General features: G+C 46.3%; 1 protein-coding gene across 1 annotated transcript in view; it reads left to right on the top strand.

The window, feature by feature from the left end:
• The first annotated feature begins 625 nt into the window (after positions 1-625).
• Positions 626-21,246, top strand: part of GRK3 (G protein-coupled receptor kinase 3) — a 141,312-nt gene continuing 120,691 nt past the window's right edge. The window contains exon 1 of the mRNA XM_075534361.1: positions 626-763. Within this exon, the coding sequence (XP_075390476.1) occupies positions 651-763 (113 nt within the window). The 5' untranslated portion in view covers positions 626-650. The remainder of the gene's footprint in view (positions 764-21,246) is intronic.

The following is a 21,246-nucleotide window of genomic DNA, read 5'->3' as shown; positions in this document are numbered from 1 at the left end:
CCCTTCTAGGCACAGCCCGGACCCTTGTCCAGTGTGAAAAGTGTCCACGTGCAGGGTCTGGGGTTTTGCTGCTGTCCTGGGGTGTTGAGGTCTGAGTTACCCTTAAGGGGTTCCTGGCGTGGGGGAGGGCTGGGGAGCCCCAGGGTTGTGGAGGGAGGTCTGGATAGATAAGGAAGAGGAAGAGGAAGAAGATAAGAGGAAGGGGTGAAGTGAAGGAGAGAAGAAGGGGGCCCGGAGAGAAGAGGAGGGGGAGGAAGGAGAGGGGGTACAAGAGGAGGAGAGGGTCTTGAGAGAGGGGGGTGGGCAGGGGACAGGAGGTCAGGGAAGGACGGAGCGGAAGTCCCCGGTGGCTTCTCGGAGGGGGAGACTGGAGGGCGCCCGCGGGGTTCGGTCCGGAGGCGGGCCTGCCGCGAGGCCCGGCGCCAGGAGTTGGGGAACCGGCTATCAGCGCGCGCTCCTCCGGGACCCCTCCCGCAGGGGCCGCGGCGCGCGCTCGGGGCGGGGCGGCGGGCGCGCGCGCGGGGGCTGCCCCGGGGCGGCCCCCCGCCCCCCACACGTCGGGGTGCGCCGGGCGGGCGGCGGGCGCGCGGCGGCGGCGGCGCGTGTCCCGTCCGCGTCCCGAGGAGCCGCCGCCGCCGCCGCGCGCCAACATGGCGGACCTGGAGGCCGTGCTGGCCGATGTCAGCTACCTGATGGCGATGGAGAAGAGCAAGGCGACGCCGGCCGCGCGCGCCAGCAAGAAGATCGTCCTGCCGGAGCCCAGGTACCGGCTCCCTGCCCGCCCCCCGCGCCGCGGCGACCCGGGCCCCGCACTGGGGGCGCTCCAGGACAGGGCGCCCCAAAGTGCCCGGCGCCGCACCCGGGGCGCGCTGCCACCTTCCTGGCGGGGCGAGGGCTTGGCAGGTTCAGCCCCATCCCAGTCACCCCCTCCTGCCCCCTTCCTTGTCCGCGTCTCCTCCCCATCATCCCCGGGGTCCCCGTGGACCCGCCCTGGCTCCCCTGCCCTCCCACCCAGCGCCATCCTCGTGACCCTTCCTGTTTATTGCTGTGGACTCCTTCCTCATCCCCGGCACCCCTCTCCCGTCATCCCGGAGGTTCCCTGGAGCTGCGTCCAGATGGTTTCTCCCTGGCGCCTGCAGTCCCTCTTGCCAACTCCGTATCCTCTCCAGGCTCCCTCCGGTCTCCTTAGTCCCAGTGTGCAGGCTGCCCGCCCCGCCCCCGGCCCCCTCCTCTCACCACACACTTCCAGCTCAGTTTGCAGCACTTGCCCCCTTTGTCCCATTTGGGCCCAAACAGCTTCCAACAGAGGCGTCCTGCTGCTTTCGTGCTCCAGGGAATCCGTAAGCCGTGGTGCCGGACCCTGGGCTTTTCCTTTCGGCGCTGTCCACCAGAGGAGCATTCATTTCCCAAAGCACCTCCAACGACCATACCAGACTAGGATGGGTTGTTAAATGACTGAAGAGGGGCGCGCGCTGTGGCGGGTGGAGATGGCACGTGGGCTCAGGGAGGTTCATCCCAAGTTGTGATGATGTATCTATCATTGGCGAGGTTGCCAGGTGGTAGAGCCTCGTAACATGCGATCATTTCATTAGCAACCACTCCAGAAAAGAAGGTTTTCTTGATGTGCCTAGCGAATTGCCAGCACAATCTCAAGGCTGCCTTTGCTGGGCCGTTACGCCAAGCTGCTTGCTCATCAACGCGCATCAGGAGCTTTTCCGCCAACTTTTAAGTAGGTCTTGTGTCGAACGGAGGAGAATGCAGGCGCACGTGAACACGTGCAGTTTTGTCAAAGATTGACATCTCAACCACAGCGATTCCCAGTTTGTGGACTGATCTGGTCTTCTGGCCCTAGACACTCAAGATGGCTTAATTGGCTCTCTCCCTGCCATCAGAGAACCAAGCCCAAATGTTCCTCCGATGGTTTTTATAGCCCCTTCTCGGGCTCCACGATCTTTCTTGGGAAAAAGCAAATGACACTTGCTTACCGGAGATATTTTTGGTCCCTGTGCCTTGTTGGCTTGGCAGGGCATGCCCTTTGAAAAGCATTGCTGGGCAGGGAAAGCAGGGGAGAGGGCAGGCTCTGGGCGGGTGTTGTGAAATGGGACATTCCTCTTTCAGAATTTGACAGCTCTTGGGCCAGCGGTTCTCCACCTGTGGGTCGTGACCCCTTTGGGGGTCCAAAGACCCTGTCAGAGGGGTCACCCAATTCCTAACAGTAGCAAAATGACAGTGATGAAGTAGCAACGGAAATAATTTTCTGGTTGGGGGGTGACCCCAATATGAGGAGCTGTATTAAAGGGTTGTGGCATTAGGAAGGTTGAGAACCACTGTCTTAAGCGGTGTTTTTTATAAAATTCCGGCTAGTGGGAAGCTAAAAAGTGAGAACCTCCTCGCCCTTAAACTCAGATTGTATGAAACAATAACAACAAATATTTTTCATTATTTTACAAACCCACTGGTTGATTCTGATACACTCCTGCCCCCATCCTACCCCACCACAGAGTTCAAAGGCTCCTTAGAGTTTCTGAAGCTGTGGGTCTTTCAGGAACCACATAGTCTCGATTGTGTTTTCTCTCCAGGACAGCCCATCAAAATTAAAATTCTTGAATTTCGGCAAATGTGATCTGAACTTGGTATAAAAGGTGCAATTCTCTTTTTTCTTGCTCTTCCTACCCACCCCAAAGGGCAAGGAGCCTTGAGTAAGTAGAGTTAGTTTCTAGATAAGGGAATCAGCAAATCTCAACACGTGGGTCAGGGTGGTTTTCTGTTTTTCCATCCAGTGGTGGCGGGAGTGAATTTAATATTACTAAAATTAGGAACTTCTGTTCATCTTCCCCCCTTCATGTTTTCAACTTATTGTGACTTCTGCTTTTTATGTGTGTACGTATCTCTCTTAAAAACATACTTATATGCTTAGGGTACTTCTTGGTTCTAATGTTTTGGTTTCTCGGTGAAGTTCTTTGGTCCGGCTCAGGGACGTTTCTTTTGATCTTTGAGAGTGGAGACACATTAGCAGGAGAAGAATCCTCTAGAACCAACTCTGTAGTTGTTATTCTGTTGAGATATTTTTTTTTAATAGACCCTCACAGGAGGCCTCCTCAAAGGTCTCAGGCTTGCTTTGTATTTCTTGCTGCAGCTAGGGTGGGCTGGGGGACAAGGGTTTGGGAATAGAATCGCCTGCACAGGAACAGACCCTGTGGTTCCATGTCAGGATTCAGTTTCCTGAGATGATCAGGCAGAGACACCTGCTGCACGCTCTCTACTGCTGGCCGCGTCCTTCCATCTGCTTGGTGTCTGGCAGGCAGGGGTTGTGCTGAGAGCTAGAGAAAGTCTGAATGGCACCTCAGTCTCAATGGCTCCGCGGGTGGGCAGGACCTCCCTGTCTTGACAAAGGTTTAAATGGCTTCTGTTTTGCTTCATTTTGGAGGGAGCTGTGTGAGTCCAAGGGGCCTGTGGTGGCACGGTGGGTCACTGGCTGGACTGCTACCCGCAGTTAGCAGTTTGGAACCACTGGCTGCTCGCAAGAGTAAGATGGGGTTTTCTATAGGCACCAATCAGCGTCTACCCCATAGCCCTGAGCTTGGTTTTTGAGCTTGGTGTGAGCTCAGTGGTCAGTGATATGCACGAAAAACATGTTTAGATCCGGAATTTCAGTGCCTAAATGAGAAATGGAAAACTAGCCTGTGACCTGTTGTGAACAGGGCCCCGCGGTGGCACAGTGGGTTAAGACCTGGGCTGCTGACCAAATGCTTAGCCACTCCCAGGGAGAGCAAGGAGGAGGAGGAGGCTGTCTGCTCCCACAAAGCTAGGCAACCCCTGCAACCCTGGGGGGCAGCCCTCCTCAGTCCTCTAGGGTTGCTATAGGCTGGAATTGTTTAGACGCCAGTGGGTTATCACAAAGCAATTGTGACCCCTGGAGAGAGTCCGACTGTGCCCCAGTAGAAAACTGCTCTCTGTAGAGTTTTCCGTGGCATTGACCATTTCAGAAGGAGATCACCAGGCTTTTTTTTTTTGGAGGTACCTCTTGGTGGATGTGAACCTTTTAGTCATATGCCAACCGTGAATTACTGGTGCGTCAACTCGGCTGTGCGAGCGGTTAGGGACCGTCCTGCCTGCTCAGACTCATAGCAATTCTGTTTAAAACAGAACGAAACACTCCTTGTCCCTGATCCCTTGATCCCTTTGGTTCCCAGCTGTTGGAAGTAACTAATATTTCTGCATGCCCCCTTATTTTTAGTCACTTTGCTTTTTATCCCTCAGTTTTGAACAGGAGCAAGGACACCAACAGCCAGCAAAATCCATAGAACGAAATGAAACCGTAGTTAATTCATTGAAAGGAAACTCACTGTCTACAATTCCCCTCCCCCCAGAGTCGCAGTAGGGGGGCCCTGTAGGCAGGGGAAGGTTTGTTTCTGGGAGATAAGGACAGACAAATGAGTTGTTAGGTTGACACATTGTTTAGTTAATGAGTTTAGGCATGTAAATACTGTCCAGACTGACTTGTTTGTTCCCATCTAGCCAGTTCAGTTGATGGAAACATTTGTTGAGCTAATGTATCTGATAATGGGCCACCTTGGGGATGGTAACTGACCAGTTGGACAAGGTGGGCAGTCTTGACTTTTAAAAAGAAAAGCAGACAGACGTGCATGGCCATTTGCTCTCAAGACATGTTCCAAAAGAAATACTTACATTTAGGTAGAATCTAATTCCTCAGGCAACTTCTAGACAGGGTCAGCATCTTAAGCCTTGGGTGATCAGAATGGATTTTATGTTCAGCTTCATCTGGAAGGAGCAGTGGGGGCGAAGGGGGGTGGAGACTCAGTGGTAGAATTCTCAGCTTCCACTTGGGAGATCCGGGCTCCTTCGGGTCAGTACACCCCATGCATGGCCACCATCCAGCCCGTTTATCACTGGTAATTTGTGGATTACTATGATGCTGACTGACCAAAGAGGCCTGATGGCGTACTGGGTTGTGAGTTGGGCTACTAACCACAAGATCGGCAGTTTGAAACCAACTGCCCCTTGGTGAGAGAAAGATGGACTGTCTACTCCTGTAAAGAGTTAGAGTCTCAGAAACTCACAGGGGCAGTTCTACCCTGCCCTGTAGGGTCACTGTGGGTCACCATTGACTCGATGATAATGAGTTGTATTTTTTTCCAAATCCATTTTATTGGAAGTTAATACAGATATCATATTATTCCATAGTTCAATCACATCAAACTATTATAAAATTGCTACCAAAGTTTTAAAACATTCTCCTTTTTAAAAAAAATTTAAGTCATTATTTACTTTTTAAAATGCTCTCTTTCAGGAGTGCTGCTTTTAAAAAAATCATTTTATTGGGGGCTCATACAACTCTTATCACAATCCATACATACATACATTGTGTCAAGCACATTTGTACATATGTTACCATCATCATTCTCAAAGCATTTGCTTTCTATTTGAACCCTTTATATCAGCTCCTCATTTCCCCTCCTTCCCTGCTCCCTCTCCCTCATGAACCCTTGATAATTTATAAATTATTATTATTTTGTCATATCTTTCACTGTCTGACATCTCCCTTCACCCACTTTTCTGTTGTTCATCCCCCAGGGAGGAGGTTATATGTAGATCCTTGTAATCAGTTTCCCCTTTCTACCCCACCTTCCCTCCACCCTCTTGGTATCGTCACTCTCACCACTGGTCCTGAAGGGATCATCTGTCTTGGATTCCCTGTGTTTCCAGTTCCTATCTACCAGTGTACACCCTGTGGTGTAGCCAGATTTGTAAGATAGACTGGGGATCGGGATGGGGGGGAGGGGAGGGTTGGAAGGAAACATTTAAGAACTAGAGGAAAGTTGTATGTTTCATCATTGCCAACCTGCACCCTGACCGGCTCCACTCCTCCCCAAGACCCTTCCGTAAAGGGGTGTCCAGTTGCCTACAGATGGGCTTTGAGTCTCCACTCTGAACTCACCCTCATTTACAATGATATGATTTTTCTGTTCTTTGATGTCCGGTACTTGGTCCCTTCAACACCTCATAGTCACACAGGTTGGTGTGCTTCTTCCATGTGAGCTTTGTTGCTTCTGAGCTAGATGACTGCTTTTTTATCTTCCAGCCTTTAAGACCACAGACGCTATATCTTTTGATAGCCTGGCACCATCAGCTTTCTTCACCACATTTGCTTATGCACATTTGTCTTTAGCAATCGTGTAGGGAAGGTGTGTAATAGAACAGTGTTCTTGCATTGAATCAGTACTTTAGTGGAGGTTCAATGTCCATCTGCTGCCTTAATACTAAATTTATAAATGTATGCACGTAGATCTATTTCCCCACTATCCTATATAAATATATTTACATATGCACATGCCTGTATTTAGACCTCTATAAATGGCCTTTGCCTCTTAGTTCTTTCCTCTATTTCCTTTTACTTTCCTCTGCCCCACTATTATGCTCAGCCTTCATTTGGGTTTCAATAATTTCTCTTGGTCACCTTGCCTTTGCTGAATCCCTACCAGGCCTCTCACACCCTCCTTGCCACTAATTTTGGATCACTTGTTGCTCCCTTGTCCCTGGGTTAGTCAACGCTACCTCCTTTCCCCAGCCTGTTTCCATTGTTTTCTCCTCCAGACTGTTCATCCAGCCTATCTTATCTTCATAGATCTGCAGAGATAATAATATGCACCAAAAAGCAAGGCATAGCTAGACAGGTGACGAATGAGAATACAGCAATGACAACAAAAAAGAAAACCAATGACCAGGAAGAGAATAAATTAATTAAAGAAAAATCTGTAAATATATCAAGGTCCCATTTTTGACTTCTAGGCATGTCTTCCAGTCAAGTTCGATGGGGTGCCACTCTCTGGCCCCAAAGTCCGTCCTTTGCACTCCCTCAGAAGCTCTCTGCTCTGCTCCCCCCATTGCTCTGCTGCATGCCCTGAGTGTTTTGTTTTGGTGTCGTGGGATCAGACGGGGCCAATCCCGACACTGAGTCTACAGTGTTGTCCACCACAGGGCCATGGGTCAGTGAGGGACGTCGTGTCTCATAGTGGGATCAGCCATATGGTCCACTCTGTGCATTGGCTGTTTGTGCATTGTTTATTGGTCTGGTGGGCCAGGATGTGCTCCACTCTCTCTCCTCTCTTCCTCCCCATTCTTTTGATCCTGTGTGCTCTGATCAGACATGTCCCTCTCCTAGAGCTGCAGCTCCAGTGCAGTCCTCTAAAGTAAATTCTTCTGGGGTGAGGGGCAGTTATCCATGTAGCTGGGATTGGGGCTGAGGCCTCAGGCCCCCCCGCCCCCGCTGGCTCCCTTCTCCATGCCGGCAGGCATGTTGCATTCACAACCAGGCACAGGATTTAAGTCTGGTCCCTCTTTCCCTGTGGAGACGCAAACAATGCCCTCCCCTTGGGTGGGTCAGTGCCCTGTTCCCCCACCACATGTCTCTATCTTTTCCTCCTTAGCCCCCTCCTGTTTAGTTGACTACCATATGTAACCCTGGATTTGGTCAGGCCCCTGCCATACTACCCAGACTTCACCCCTGGAGTGTTTGTATACAGTAGCTTTTCCCCTCTGCCCTTTGTGCATTTTTCTTTTTTGTTTATAAACTTAGCTCAGTGGACTCATGTGGTATTTGTCCTTTTGTGCTTGGCTTACTTCACTTAGCATAATTTCCTCCAGTTCTTCTGCTGTGGTAATATGCTTCATGTGTTCAACACTGCTTTTTAGTGATGTGTAGTATTCTATTGTACGTATATACCACAATTTTTTAATCCATTCATTTATTGATGGAAATTTGGGTTGTTTCCAACTCCTTGCAATTGTGAACTGTGTTGCGATGAACATTGGAGCACATATGTCTGGCCTTGGCTTGTTTCTTGCCTCTTCTGGATATATGCCCAGTAGGGGGGTTGCTGTGTTGTATGGTAGCTCAATTTCCATCTGTTTGAGAAATCGCCAAATCGATTTCCATAGTGGCTGTACATACCTACAGGTCCACCAGCAGTGGATGAGAGTTCCTATCACACCACAGCCCCTCCAACACTTGTTGCTTTCTGATTTTTTGAATTGGGCTATCTTTGAGGGTGTTAGGTGATATCTCATAGTTGTTTTAATTTGCATTTCTCTTGTGGCTCATGATCAGGAACATTTTCTCATATGTTTATAGGCCATTCAGATTTCAGATTCTGTGACACTTCTGCTCAGGTCTTTTGCCCACCTCCTCAGTGGGCAGTTAATTTTTCTCTTATTGTAAGCTTGCAAAGTATTGTAGATTTTAGCAATAAGGCCCTTTTTCTGATGTGTCATAGCTGAAGATGCTTTCCTAGTCGGTGGGTTCTTTTATTACTTTCTTGTTGATTTCTTTTGAGGTACACAGGTGCCTTATCTTCATTATATCCCACTTGTCTCCTCTGTATTTGTGTCTCCTCTGTATGTGTGTCTCCTCTGCATTTGTGTCCTTCCCTATTTCTGATAACCTATGTATTCCCTGTGCCAAGGTTCTCAGGTTTGTCCCAATTCCCTCATTAATGGCCCTAATTGTTTGTGGTTTTATCTCAAGATCTGCGATCCACCCTGATTTTATTCTTGGGGATGGAGTGACATAAGGGTCTTGCTTCATTTTTCTGCCGGTAGATAATCCATTTTTTCCAGCACCATTTATTGAAGAAGGCATCTGCTTCCCATTTGATATTTTTGGGGTCCTTATCAAAGATCAGTTGCTTGGATGCTGCTGTTTTTATTTCTGGGTCTTCAGCTCTTTTTCATTGGTTTGAGTATCTGTCCGTATACCAGTACCACAGTGTTTCGACTACTGTGGCTAGATATGTCCTGAAGTCAGGGAGAACAAGCCCTCCAATTTTATCCCTCTACCTGAGGAGTTCTCTGCTAATTCTGGACTTCTTTTCCCTCCATATGAAGTTGATACTCAGTTTTTCCAATTCTTTGAAAAGGATGATGGTATTCATATCAGGATAGCATTGAACTAGTAGAGTGCTTTGGGCAGTCCTGACACCTTTACTATATTGAGTCTGCCAATCCACGAGCATGGAAATTTCTTCTATTTTTGAGGTCACTCTTGGTTTCTTGTAGTAGTGTTTTATAATTTTCCTCATAAAAATCTTTAGTTTCTTTAAATCAGGTTTATCCCTAGATATTTCAATTTGTGCTTGGCTATTATGAAGTGTGCTACTTTTTTCATTGTCTCTTCTGTGATCTTGTCTGAATTCTGTTTGTTGATCTTGTATTCTGCCACTCTGCCATATTGCTCTATTGTTTCCAGCACTCCACTTATGGAGTTTAGGGGATTTTCAATGGATAGAATCATATTGTCTGTGAATAATGATAACTTTTCCTCTTCCTTTCCAAGGTGAAAGACTTGGATGTCTTTTCTTTGTCTTATGTTTTTAGCTAGGGCCTCCAGTACGATGTTAAATAATATTGTGGACAAGCGGAATCTTTGTCTGGTCCCCTTTTGCAGTGGACTTGTTATCACTTTTTCTCCACTAACTACCAGGTTGGCTGTTGGTTTTCCATACATAGCTTGTGTAATATTGAGGAATTTTCCTCCTATTCCTATCTTCTTGACTGTTGTAAACAGGAGTGCGTGCTGGATGTTGTCGAATGCTTTTTCCACAACTATTGATATTATCGTGTGGTTCTTATCATTTTTCCTGCCAATGTGGCGAATAATATTGATGGTCTTTTGTATGCTGAACCATGTCTGCATCCCTGGTATGAATCTTACTTGACCACAGTGAATTATTTTTTGTATGCTTTTGTACTCTATTGGTCAGTATATTGTTAAGGATTTTTGCATTGATGTTCATTAGGGATATTGGTCTATAGTTCTCAATTCTTGTGGGATATTTGACTGCTTTAAGTATCAGAGTTATACTAGCTTTGTAGAAAGAGTTTGGGAATTTTCCGTCTTTTTCTATGTTCTGGAAGAGTTTGTGTAGGATTAGTGTCAGTTCTTCCCTGAATGCTTGGTAGAATTCTCCTGTGAACACAACTGGGCCAGGGGATTTTTGGTTGGTAATCCATTAATAACCTTGTCTATTTCTTCCATTTCTATGGGTCTGTTGAGGTTCTTGACTTCCATCTGGGATAGTCTAGGGAGGGATTGTGTTTCCAAATATTTGTCATGTCTTCCAAGTTGTTGAATTCGTTAAGAGTATAGGCCTTCATAGTTCTGTGTAAATATGCTTTTGATTTCATTAGGGTCTGTTGTAATGTCCCCTGTTTCATCCTTCATCCTTGCAATTGTCATTTGTTCCTTTCTTTCTTTGGTTAGGTTTGCCAGCAGTCTATCAATTCTGTTAATTCTTTCAAAGAACCAACTTTTACTTGCATTAATTTTTCTATAGTTTTCTTGTTTATCCTCTCCTGTATCTCAGCTCTTATTTTTATTTATCAATCCTCTTTATATTAGTAGGGTTGTTCTGTTGACTCTGCTCTAATTGGTGTAAGTTTTGTACCAGGATGTCGTCCATAAATCTCTCTTCTTTTTTCATGTGTGCACTTATTGCTATCAGCTTTCCGCTTATATAATGCCTTTGCTGTATCCCAAAGGTTTTGGTATGTCACATTTTCATTCTCATTGGATTCTAGAAACTTCCTGATTTCATCTCTGATCTGGGTCAATACCCACTCCTTTTGAAATAGAGAATTGTTCATCCTCCCAATTGTTTGCCCTTGTTTTCTTCACCATCCTTCTGTTAATTTCCAGCCTTATGACACAGTGATCGGAGAGAGAAGTCTGTATAATCTATGTGCTTGGATTTACTCGAGTTTGGCTTGTGTCCCAGCAGGTGGTCTACTTTCGAGTATGTTCCATGCGGGTTTGAAAAGAATGTGAATCTTTTTTTCATTTGAGTGGAAAGCTCTGAAAAGAGCTATCAAAAATATCTTTGAAGTCAAGTCGTCCAATTGTGCTATTTAGATCTATAGCCTCCTTGTTGAGTTTCTTTCCCAGTGATCTGTCTTTTTCAGAGACTGGTGTATTGAAGTCACCAACTATAATTGTTCAGCCTATGATTTCTATTTTCATCCTTTGGAGTGTTTGCTTTACAAATTTCGTGTGTCTCTCATTAGGCACCCATATATTTATTATGCTCACTGCATCTTGGTCTCCTGTTCCTTTGAGCGTTTTATAGTGCCGCTCCTTGTCTCTTTTTATGACCTGTATCTTGAGAACAGTTCTTGTCAGATATTAAGATCACTACCTCAGCTTTTTTTGCATCGCCATTTGTTTGGCATATTTTTCTCCAGTCTTTAATTTACAACCTGTTTTTTTTTTTTCTGTAAGCTTGAGATGTGTCTCCTGTAGGCAGCAGATCAATGGGTTATGTTTTCTGAGCCAGTCTGTTGGCCTCTGCCTATTAATGCTGGAGTTCAGGCCATTGATATTCAGTGTTATTACATCCATCTGTGGACTCTGTGATGTCATCTTGTACCCTGTGTGTTGTGTATTTTCCTACCTACCAATCTTATCCACTTGTGTTGTGTGTGTGGTTTACTTTTGCATTTTCTACACTATTGAACCAATGCTATCCTGGGGGCTGTTTTTCCTTTGTCGCCCTATAGGTGGAGTTATTCTATATGATGGTCTCTTATTTGCCCTCGGTGAATGTTGATCTTCTGCCCACACTGGATCGGTAAGGATATTTTGTAGGGCTGGGTTTCTTTTTATGTATTCTTTCAGTTTTTCCTTGTCTAGGAAGACTCTTACCTCGCCATTTGTCTTAGTAGATAATTTGGCCAGGTAAAGTATTCTTGGGTTTGCATTGTTTTCCTTCAATTTTTAGAATATGTTATTGCATTTGCTCCTCTTCTTCATCATTTCCACTGATAGGTCTGAACACACTCTTCTTGGGATACCTTTGTATGTGACTATTTGCTTTTACCTAACTGCTTTTTACGATCGTCTCCTTTTCATCATAGTTGGATACTTTGACTATTATGTGTCTTGGTGACTTCTTGGGATTCAGTCTGGCTGGTGTTCTTTCAGCATCCTTAATGCTTGCCTTATTTTCATTTATTAAGCAGGGAAAGTTTTCCTCTAAGAATTCCCTTGCTATTTTTGCGGTTGACTTTGTTGTGTCTTGTTCCGGTAGTCCAGTTATTCTAATATTGTCCCTCTTCATAGCATTAGATATGGCTCTCAATTTTTCTTCAGCTTCTCTGAATGTCTTTTTTTGACTGCTTTTCCCCTTTGCTGAGGTCTGTTTGTTTATCCTCTAGGTCACTGGAGCGATTCTCTGCCTTCTCACGTCTGTTGGCAAAGTCTTTCAATTTGCCACTGGAATTTGTTATGTCCTCCCTTAAGTCTTGTATTTCTCTTTGGTGCTTTGCCTATATCTCCTCTATCATTTCATCCTTTTTCTGTATTGCTTCCCTCATATCCTGTATGACTCCAAGCACCATTCTGAAATTTTCTTCTGTGACCAGTAAATATCTGCTTCTACTATGCACATTGTTAGACCTCTTCCAGCATTGTCTTCTTTTCTCCTGTTTTTTTTTTTTTTTTGGATGAGGCTGTAAGGACTGATTGCTGTATATATGTTGCTTTAGAGGAGCTGAGAGCCATCTTCCAGAGTCTCTTGGGGGACTGGTATAAATGATTCTATGAACTACCTGCCGGTATCTGTACTGAAGGGTCAGGCTACCACTATATCTTTCTGTGGTTTCACTCTTACCCTAGCCGACCAGTATTCTGTTATTTGGAATGTGAGTTGGATTGCCCTCTCATGTGATGCTGATGGGGTTGTTGTGGGCCCAAGAGGGTGTCGCTTTACTGGCTGATATCTAAGTAGGCCTCAGAGTGCTTAAAACACCTCGGTTGGTATGTGGTGTTTCTCTCTGCCACAGGATTCCCAAGGAGGGCGTGTTGGTCTATCCTCCTTGGTGTAGAGCATCGTGTCAGGCAGGGGGAATTGCCCTCGACCCAGAGATCACCTTGGACATTGGGTGGAAGTTCCTGCAGCAGTGTGGAGCTCCACCAGTAGTGTGCAGGGGTTTCCCCCAGTCACTTGTAGGGCCTTGGGTTAGGCTGGGGTTCTCCCCACTGTTTGAAGGGGAGAACCCCCTGTTGTTTGGTATGTGGAAGAGGACAGGTGTGATTTCCCCAGCTTTGTGTATAGCCAACAAAGGCGGGCGGGAGCTCCACTAGTTGGGCTTTCAGAGTTGTCCTAGGCAGAGGGGAGTGGCCTGGAGGCCACTAGTGGCTTGTGAAAGAGAGTGAGAGGAGGAAACAAGAAAGAAGGAAGCAAAGACAGGAGAAATAGTGCCAAGAAAACTAATACGCACACACACACACACAATGCACACACTCAACAAAAGTGAATGCAGTAAAAAAATAACAATAAAAAAGAGATCTGAATCTGCTGAGACTTTGGTAGGAAAGAGAGCACAGATAGAAGAAGAGGAGAAAGGAAGAAAAATGAGAGAACAAAAAAGAATAAAAAGGAAGAAAAATGAAAGAAATAAAATTAAAAAATAGAGATTGCTGAATCCTGTGCCATGTTGTGTGTAGCACTGACCTACAGGGCAGGCTGTAGCCCTCCCCACTGGGTGGACAGAGTTTCCCGAGGCAGAGCATAGTGGTCTGGAAACCAGCAGTGGCGAATGGTGGGAAAGAGAGGGAGAGAAGAGGAAAAAGGAGGGAAAAGAAGAGAGAAAAAAACAAAAGAAACTTGAGCCTGTTGAGAACAACTGCGGTCGGAAAGATAGAAGGGTGAGTGACTAAAGAAAAAAGAAATAGAGTGGTAAGTACGGAGTTAACTGAGACTTGACCACTTGTCCATGTCGCTGGAGGAGTTCCAACTCTTCCTTAATGTAGCAGGGTGGTATGCCTGCTTGATGTAGGGCTTCACAGATGCAAGGTGGGATTACTCTCAAAGGCAAGATCGCACCAGCGGCCTGGCGTTAGTTCCCATGGCGGTAGTGAGCACTGGGGTTCATTGGTATACCTGACTTGTGCTGTATGTTGCACTACAGCAATGGGGGAGGGGTGCGGGCAGTGTCAGGGTGTTCCCACAGCCTCGTGTAGGTCCCCAGGACAGACAGGACCTCCCTAGCTGTGTGTAGAATCACTGAGAGGGAAGCTTGGCTTATTGTTCTATCTAGACTGCTGGTGCCCTACTAGATCAGAGGACTTCTTATATTTTTACCCATGGCCAGCTAGAAGAGAATCAAATTAAATTGTCTCCCAGGCTCTGGGCTCTAGATCTGTGTTCTGTTAAAAGCTTAGACTTGTTTCAGTGGGCTTTGTTATGCAAAAAGCCTCCAGGCCTGTAGCTGAGTTCTGGCATTCCTTAGAGGGGGCTTCTTCTTACGCTGATTTACATGAAGGGACCCTTCTATGTGCTCCTTGGAGCAGAGCAGCATGGCTGGGATTTTACTTTTTACCAATAATATATATTCACCCTCTTTTTGATATTATGTTTGTGAGGTGCTCTGATTTGGGGGTGTCACGCAGACCCCCAGAGGGGGAGATCCAGCTTATCATGGGGGTTGTTTCCTTCTCGGCCAATTGGAACTGAAATTGCTCCCTGGACTCTGACTATCCACCTATTTTCTCCCACACCACAATCTGCCTCAGTTAAAATCCTGCTTTTTCTTTCTACTGCAAATTATGGCTACCCACTACCCCCCATCCCCAGGCTATGAGCCCAAGGCAGCTAACAGCATGGAGAACTCTGGTGTGGGGTGTTCTGTCTGGGATTATGTCCCCCCTAGCGTATCAGCCTGGAGAAATCGCTACTCTCTGCGAAGTGGCAGGAGTAGCTTTTCAAGTGGAGCCCGTGAGCCCAGCTCGCCAAACCTAGAGTGATTTAGAGTGGTTTATTTTGTGAGTGGAAATCACCAAAAAAGGGGGTTCAGGAGAGACCCCAGTAGGTTAATTCTACTTTCAGGACTCCACCTCCCAGTTTCCTTCACCTTACCTCCCAGTTTTCTGGTCTGGCAGCAAGAGCTCCAGGTGGGTGAGTCTGAGCTAGTTGGCATTTTCCTGGCACCCCTCCATTCTTTCCCTTCTTGAACTCCTTGACCTCAGCTCTCGTTAACCCCCTCCCACCACCATACCCCTAGAAATCCTGAGAGTCCTATACTGAAAAACAGAAACACATATAATGAAAACCAAGGCAATACACATCTGAGAATATGAACAAACCAAAGACCCAAACCAACAGACAAGTAACCCCCAGAAAATGTTGAAAACCAGATCAGGCCTAGTGTGCATTAGAGAGGGCAGGGTGCGGGGGGTCAACTGCAAGGATTTAACCGTTCAAGTCAGGTTTATCGTTTGGATCTTCTATAGTCACCTCTGCAATGCATTCTGTTTGGTAACCAGTTTCTTCCCATCTATTATGGATAGAGGGGAATCCATGGAGGCTTAATTCCTATGTAGTTCCATAACGTAATTTGGGTTCCCAGTGTCATTGATAGCCTTTTGCAAACTAGATTCTGACAATTTAGGAGCTGATACTATTCCCTCCTTTGACTTCAGATTATATGATTTATAATCCTTCAGTCACTGCTGTTGCTGTTTTTCTTCCATATGGACTTAGTTGACATCTCAGTTAGTTGGCTGCTTGTTTGGAAACAAGCCTTTGAGACTCACACACTATTTTATCAGACAGCTGGGAACTATCTAATTTCCTCACCACACTTTAAAACAATCATTTTATTGGAGGCTCCACTGTGTCAAGCACATTTGTACATTTGTTTCCATCATCATTCTCAAAACATTTTCTTTCTACTTGAGCCCTTGGTATCAGCTCCTCATTTTGCCACACCCTTTCCCCCCCTCCCTCACAAACCCTTGATAATTGATAAAGTATTATTATTTTGTCATGTCTTACACTGTCTGACATCTCCTTTCACCCACTTTTCTGTCGTCAGTTATGTGGAGATCCTGGTGTTTAGATCCCCCTATATCCCCCACCTTCCCTCCACCCACCTGATATTGCTGCCACTGTTGCCACTGGTCCTGAGGGGTTCGTCTGTCCTGGATTCCCTGTGTTTCCAGTTCCTATGTGTACCAGTGTACATCCTCTGGTCTAGCCGGATGTATAAGGTAGAATTGGGATCATGATATTTTGGGGGTGGAAGCATTAAAGAACCAGAGGAAAGGTGTATGTTTCATCGTTGCTACACTGCACATTGACTGGCTCATGTCCTCCCTACAACCCTTCTATATGGAGATGTCCAGTTGCCTAAAGATGGGCTTTGGGTCCCCACTCCACACTCCCCCTCATTTACAATGATTTGATTTTTTTGTTATTTGATGCCTGATACCTGATCTCTTCAATACCTCTTGATCACCCAGGCTGGTGTGCTTCTTCCACGTGGGCTTTGTTGCTTCTCAGCTAGACGGCCACTTGTCTACCTTCAAACTTTTAAGACCCCAGATGCTATATCTTTTGATAGCCAGGCACCATTGCTTTCGTCACCACATTTGCTTATGTACCTGCTTTGTCTTCAGCGATTGGGTCAGGAAGGTGAGCATCATGGAATGCCAGTTTAATAGAACAAAGTCTTCTTGCATTGAGCCTGTACTTGATTGGAGGCCCAATATCCATCTGCTACCTTAATACTAAACCTATAAATATATGCACATAGATCTATTTCCCCATCCTCACATATAAATATATTTACATATGTACATGCCCATATTTAGGCCTCTATAAATGCCCTTTGCCTCCTAGTTCTTATCTCTATTTCACTTTACTCTCCTTTTGTCCCACTGTCACACTCAGCTTTCATCTGGGTTTCAGTAATTCTTCTTGGTTACATTGCCCTTGATCAAGCCCTACCAGGTCTCCTACACACTCCTTACCTGATTTTGGATCACTTGTTGTTCCCTTTTCTCTGGTTTGTTAACACTCTCTTCCTTTCCCCCGCCTCCCCATCTCCCATGTCCCCCTGGAACTGTCGGTCCTGTTGATTTCTCCTCCGGATTGTTTATCCGCCTATCTTATTTAGACAGACCTGCAGAGATAATAATATGCACAAAAACAAGACAGAGCAAAACAAAGCAACAAAAGAAAACAAAACAACAAAACCAATGACAAAAAAGGAGAAAAACCTGTAAATAGTTTATGGTCTGTTTGTTGACCTTTAGGAGTGTTTTCCGGTTTAGTCTGATGAGGTGCCACGCCCTGGCCCCAAAGTTTATTTTTGGTGTTCCCTCAGGACTACCTTGTTCTGCTCCCTTTGCTCTTCTATTGCACACCCTTAGTGCTTTGACTCCGTGTGGTGGAGTCAGATCGAGCGCCATTCCCACACTGTGTCTCCATTGCTGTCCCCCATAGGATTATGGGTCAGTGAGAAATGGTGCATCTCATAATGGTGCTGGCCATATGGTCCTCGCTTTGCATTGGCTGCTCTCAGCAGGGATATCATCCTCAAGGTTTGCTGGGCCAGGATGTGCTCCACTCTCTCTTCCTCCCCCTTCATTTGGTCCTCTGTGCTCTGATCAGACCTGTCCCTCTCCCTGAGCTGTAGCTTCAGGGCTGTCCTCTTCGCCACACTTTGCTAGAGCAAAAAATATGCTACAACCATATCTTTTGTGTTCCTTCCTTGAGAGTTAGGGCCTTGATGTAAGAGCTAATTGTTAAATTAGAGCTAGGATTTAGTGTGAGCTCCCTTCTTCAAAATATCTTTGTTACTTTGTGATAGAGAGTCTTATCAATCATTCCTCAGGGGCATAACAGTCTTCTGTTAATGCTAGCTTTGATTAGCCCTTGGTACTAATTTTTTAAAGCACTGTTGAGAGAGGAGTATTGGGCCAATGTACTCTAACGCCATATCTCAGTACCTGAATATTCACGCATGCGGAATCAGTCCTTCCTTGGCTGGATGCTATTTACACAAACAATGGGAGTTGGTTGTCAGGGAAAATTTACAATAATATTCACTGAGAATTTCAGTCACAGGTTTGCTGTAATATATAGCTTACTGTAGCAAGACCATGATTGTCCATCTACCCACAGTTCCACAATCTTGGCACAACTGTCTTTCAGGTCCTCAGACACCATGAATTTTCCATCTTGAGTCCTCCGGTTACAAGTGTGTCTTGGGTAGAGTCCAGTTCACCCAGTTGTATTCTTTGGTTTGATGCTGATGCTGAACAGGTTTCATTGAAGTAGCAAGAGAGGAAGAAAGGCTTACTTTCTTCCACCTGAGAAAGCCAGTCATTGGAAACCGCGAGAGCCGAATGACCCTCTCTGGTTCTGATGGTAGACATGGGTGTTGCCGTTTAGTCAGGGCCAACTTGTCTGAAACTAAAAACAGGAGGCTTTAAAAACAAACAAACAAATCCCCGCTATAAACAAATAAGACCAAACTCACTGTCATAGAGTTGATTCTGACTTATAGCACCCCCATGAGGCATACTAGAACTGATAACTCTTATGGGACTCTCATCTTTCTCCTAAGGAACCGCCTGTGGTTTCAAACTCCTGACCTTGTGGTTAGAAGCCCAGTGTGTAGCCTGGTGCTCCACTGAGGTTCCTTTCAGAGCCGGTGAACTGCGGTCGTCATGAAATCACGCCAAGACAGGATGAATTATAAAAAATTGCCTTCTCAAGCCTCAGTTCTGTCTGCGAGACATTGAGGAATTGGGATTATCTACTGCAAAGCCTTCCCTTTAAAGCAGTGGCTTTCAACCTGTGAAGGTTGAATGACCTTCTCACGGGGGTCGCCTAAGACCATCGGAAAACACATATTTCCGATGGTCTTAGGAACTGAGACACGGCTCCTCTAGTGTCCAGGCGGGTCTTCCCACATGCAGATACGCCCACATATGAGTACCCAGCGTGAAGACTGTTACCCATACTACACCACGCTTCCAGACGAAATTTCATTTATTTGTAATTAGAAATAAATATTTCACAATATAAAATTACATATTGTTTTTGTGGTCGATCATTATGCTTTAATTATGTTCAATTTGTAACATTGAAAATAGATCCTGCATATCAGATATTTCCATTGTAGCAAAATGACAGTGATGAAGTAGCAACGAAAATAATTGTATGGTTGAGGGGGGAGGGTCACCATCACATGAGGAACGGTATTAAAGGGTCGCAGCCTTAGGAAGGTTGAGAACCCACTGCTTTAAAGAAATCAGAACTTTCTGAAAGGAGAACTTGTGAGATGCCTTGGGGCTGTGGGTTAGCTGCTGGGTTGTTGGCTGGAAGGTTGGCTGTTCAAACTCACCAAATGCTCCCTCGGAAGAAGCAGGAGGCTGGCCACCTCCGTAAAGATCCACAGCAGCCGAAGCCCCATCTCAGGTGACTAGAAATTATAACAGCCTCTATGGCAGCATGGGCTTGGTTTGAATCTTAACCTAAAGAACACAGGTGGCACAGCAGTTAGACAGCAGTTGGCCACCACCGGCCACCTTTCAGCCGGTGGAAGATGTGGCCATCTGCTTCCTCAGAAGTGGCCACCTTAGAAACCCTGTGGGGCAGTCTCCTGCTCTGTGGGCGCACTGGGTGTGAGAAGCAAGTCCATGGCCACAGGCTTGCCTTTTTGGCAGCTGTACAGAAGCTGCTTGCTCGGGGGAAGCTGGCAGGTTTGAATCACTCACCATCATTTGGGTTTGCTGTCAAGTGCCCATCCACTGTGCCACCAGGGGTCTGCATAATGTACATCCCTGCCACGGAGTCCATTCCGACTCATAGCGACCCGCTAGGACAGAGAAGAACAGGCCTAGCGTTCCCAAAGACTGTACATTGTTAGGGGAGCAGCCAGACTCCTGTTTCTCCCGCAGAGAGGCTGGTGGGTTCGAAACACCAACTTCGCTGGTTAGCAGCCTGATGTGTAACCCATGGCACCTCCTGGGTTTCTCATACATGAGCTAATAATGTTCTGGGCAATTGGAGGAAGAAAAAGGACAGCATTTAGAAAAAAAACTCGCCCAGGAGAACTGGTCAGAGCTGCATGCTAATTAAGTGGTGGACATAATGTCTATAAAGGCAGGGCCTTCATTCATTCCTTCAGGCTTTCCAGGGGCTGTGGTAGTACTTGGCACAGAAATAAAACAAAGCAAAAGAGGGACAATGCATGTATCCCTGGAGTCAATTCTGACTCTCCCCGACCTGCTAGGTCAGAGCAGAACTGCCCCGTAGGATTTTTGAGGCTGTCAAGCTGTATGGGAGCAGATCACATCTCTTTCTCTCAAGAAGTGGCTGGTAGGTTTAAACCTCTGACCTTGGAGTGAATCGGTGAATGCTTAACGACTGTGCCACCAGGGCTCCTTCACCCAGTAATAATAGAGCCAAACTCAAACCCCAAACGCACTGACATAGCATGGATTCTAACTCTTTGCGACCCTATGTACGGTCTTCGAGACTGCCAGTCTTCATGGGAGTAGACCTTTTGCCCAAGGAACAGCTGCTCAGTGAATTTGAACAAATGATCTTGTGGTGAGCAGCCCAGCGCCTAAGAGGTACCCAGTAAACGTCTGTTCCCAGGCAGGAGGGAGGCTGGCTCTGTTGTTGTGGCCTGAGAATGATTCCTATGGGGTTCTCTGTCTCTCTTTCATTTGAGCACAAATTCACAAGGTAATTTAGTTTGACCTTTCCCATCTTATTTCAGTCTTTGTCGAAATTAATTTGTGCCAGTGACTTGAAGCTGGGCGCGCAGTCTGGAGCGGTCAGTTCTTAGAAATGGCTTGTTTCCGTACATTCCATCTTGGATGCAGCCTGTGCCTGAGTTTGCATTGTGGCATGGTGTGTGTCTGCGGCGCAGTCCATCTCTTGGAGACCAGGCCCACTGCTGACACTCAAGGTCATCCTCCAGGGGGCTTGCACCATAATGTGATGCCTCATTACCCTGTGTCTGGCTCGCCCCTACAGTCATTTGCACCGGGACCCACGCTGTTGGATGGAGGTGATGAGGCTTCACAGAGAACTGCAGGGCCCTCAACCCAGTGCTGAGAGCAGAGTGTGGAGATGTAAGACAGGAGAGAGCAGGATACCAGGGAAAAGGAAGTCTCACTTCTGTGAAGTAATAATACAATGAAAACACAACCGAAAACCAGTTGTCACCCAGGCGGCCCTGACTTGTGGCCAACCTACACACATCCAAGGAGGACTGTAGGGTTTTCTGAGGCTGATGTTTCAAACGTGATTGCTAGGCCTTTATTTCGGGGAATGTTTGAGTGGATTTGACCCTCCGTCCTTTGGGTGCACCATCGAGCACAGTAACTTTGTCATCCAGGACGCCTCACAGTGAAATAGCTCCCATATG

The sequence above is a fragment of the Tenrec ecaudatus genome, chromosome 16 (genome assembly GCF_050624435.1).
Source record: "Tenrec ecaudatus isolate mTenEca1 chromosome 16, mTenEca1.hap1, whole genome shotgun sequence".
In the NCBI taxonomy this organism is placed as follows: Eukaryota; Metazoa; Chordata; class Mammalia; order Afrosoricida; family Tenrecidae; genus Tenrec; species Tenrec ecaudatus.
This window is presented reverse-complemented; position numbering and strand designations above follow the sequence as displayed.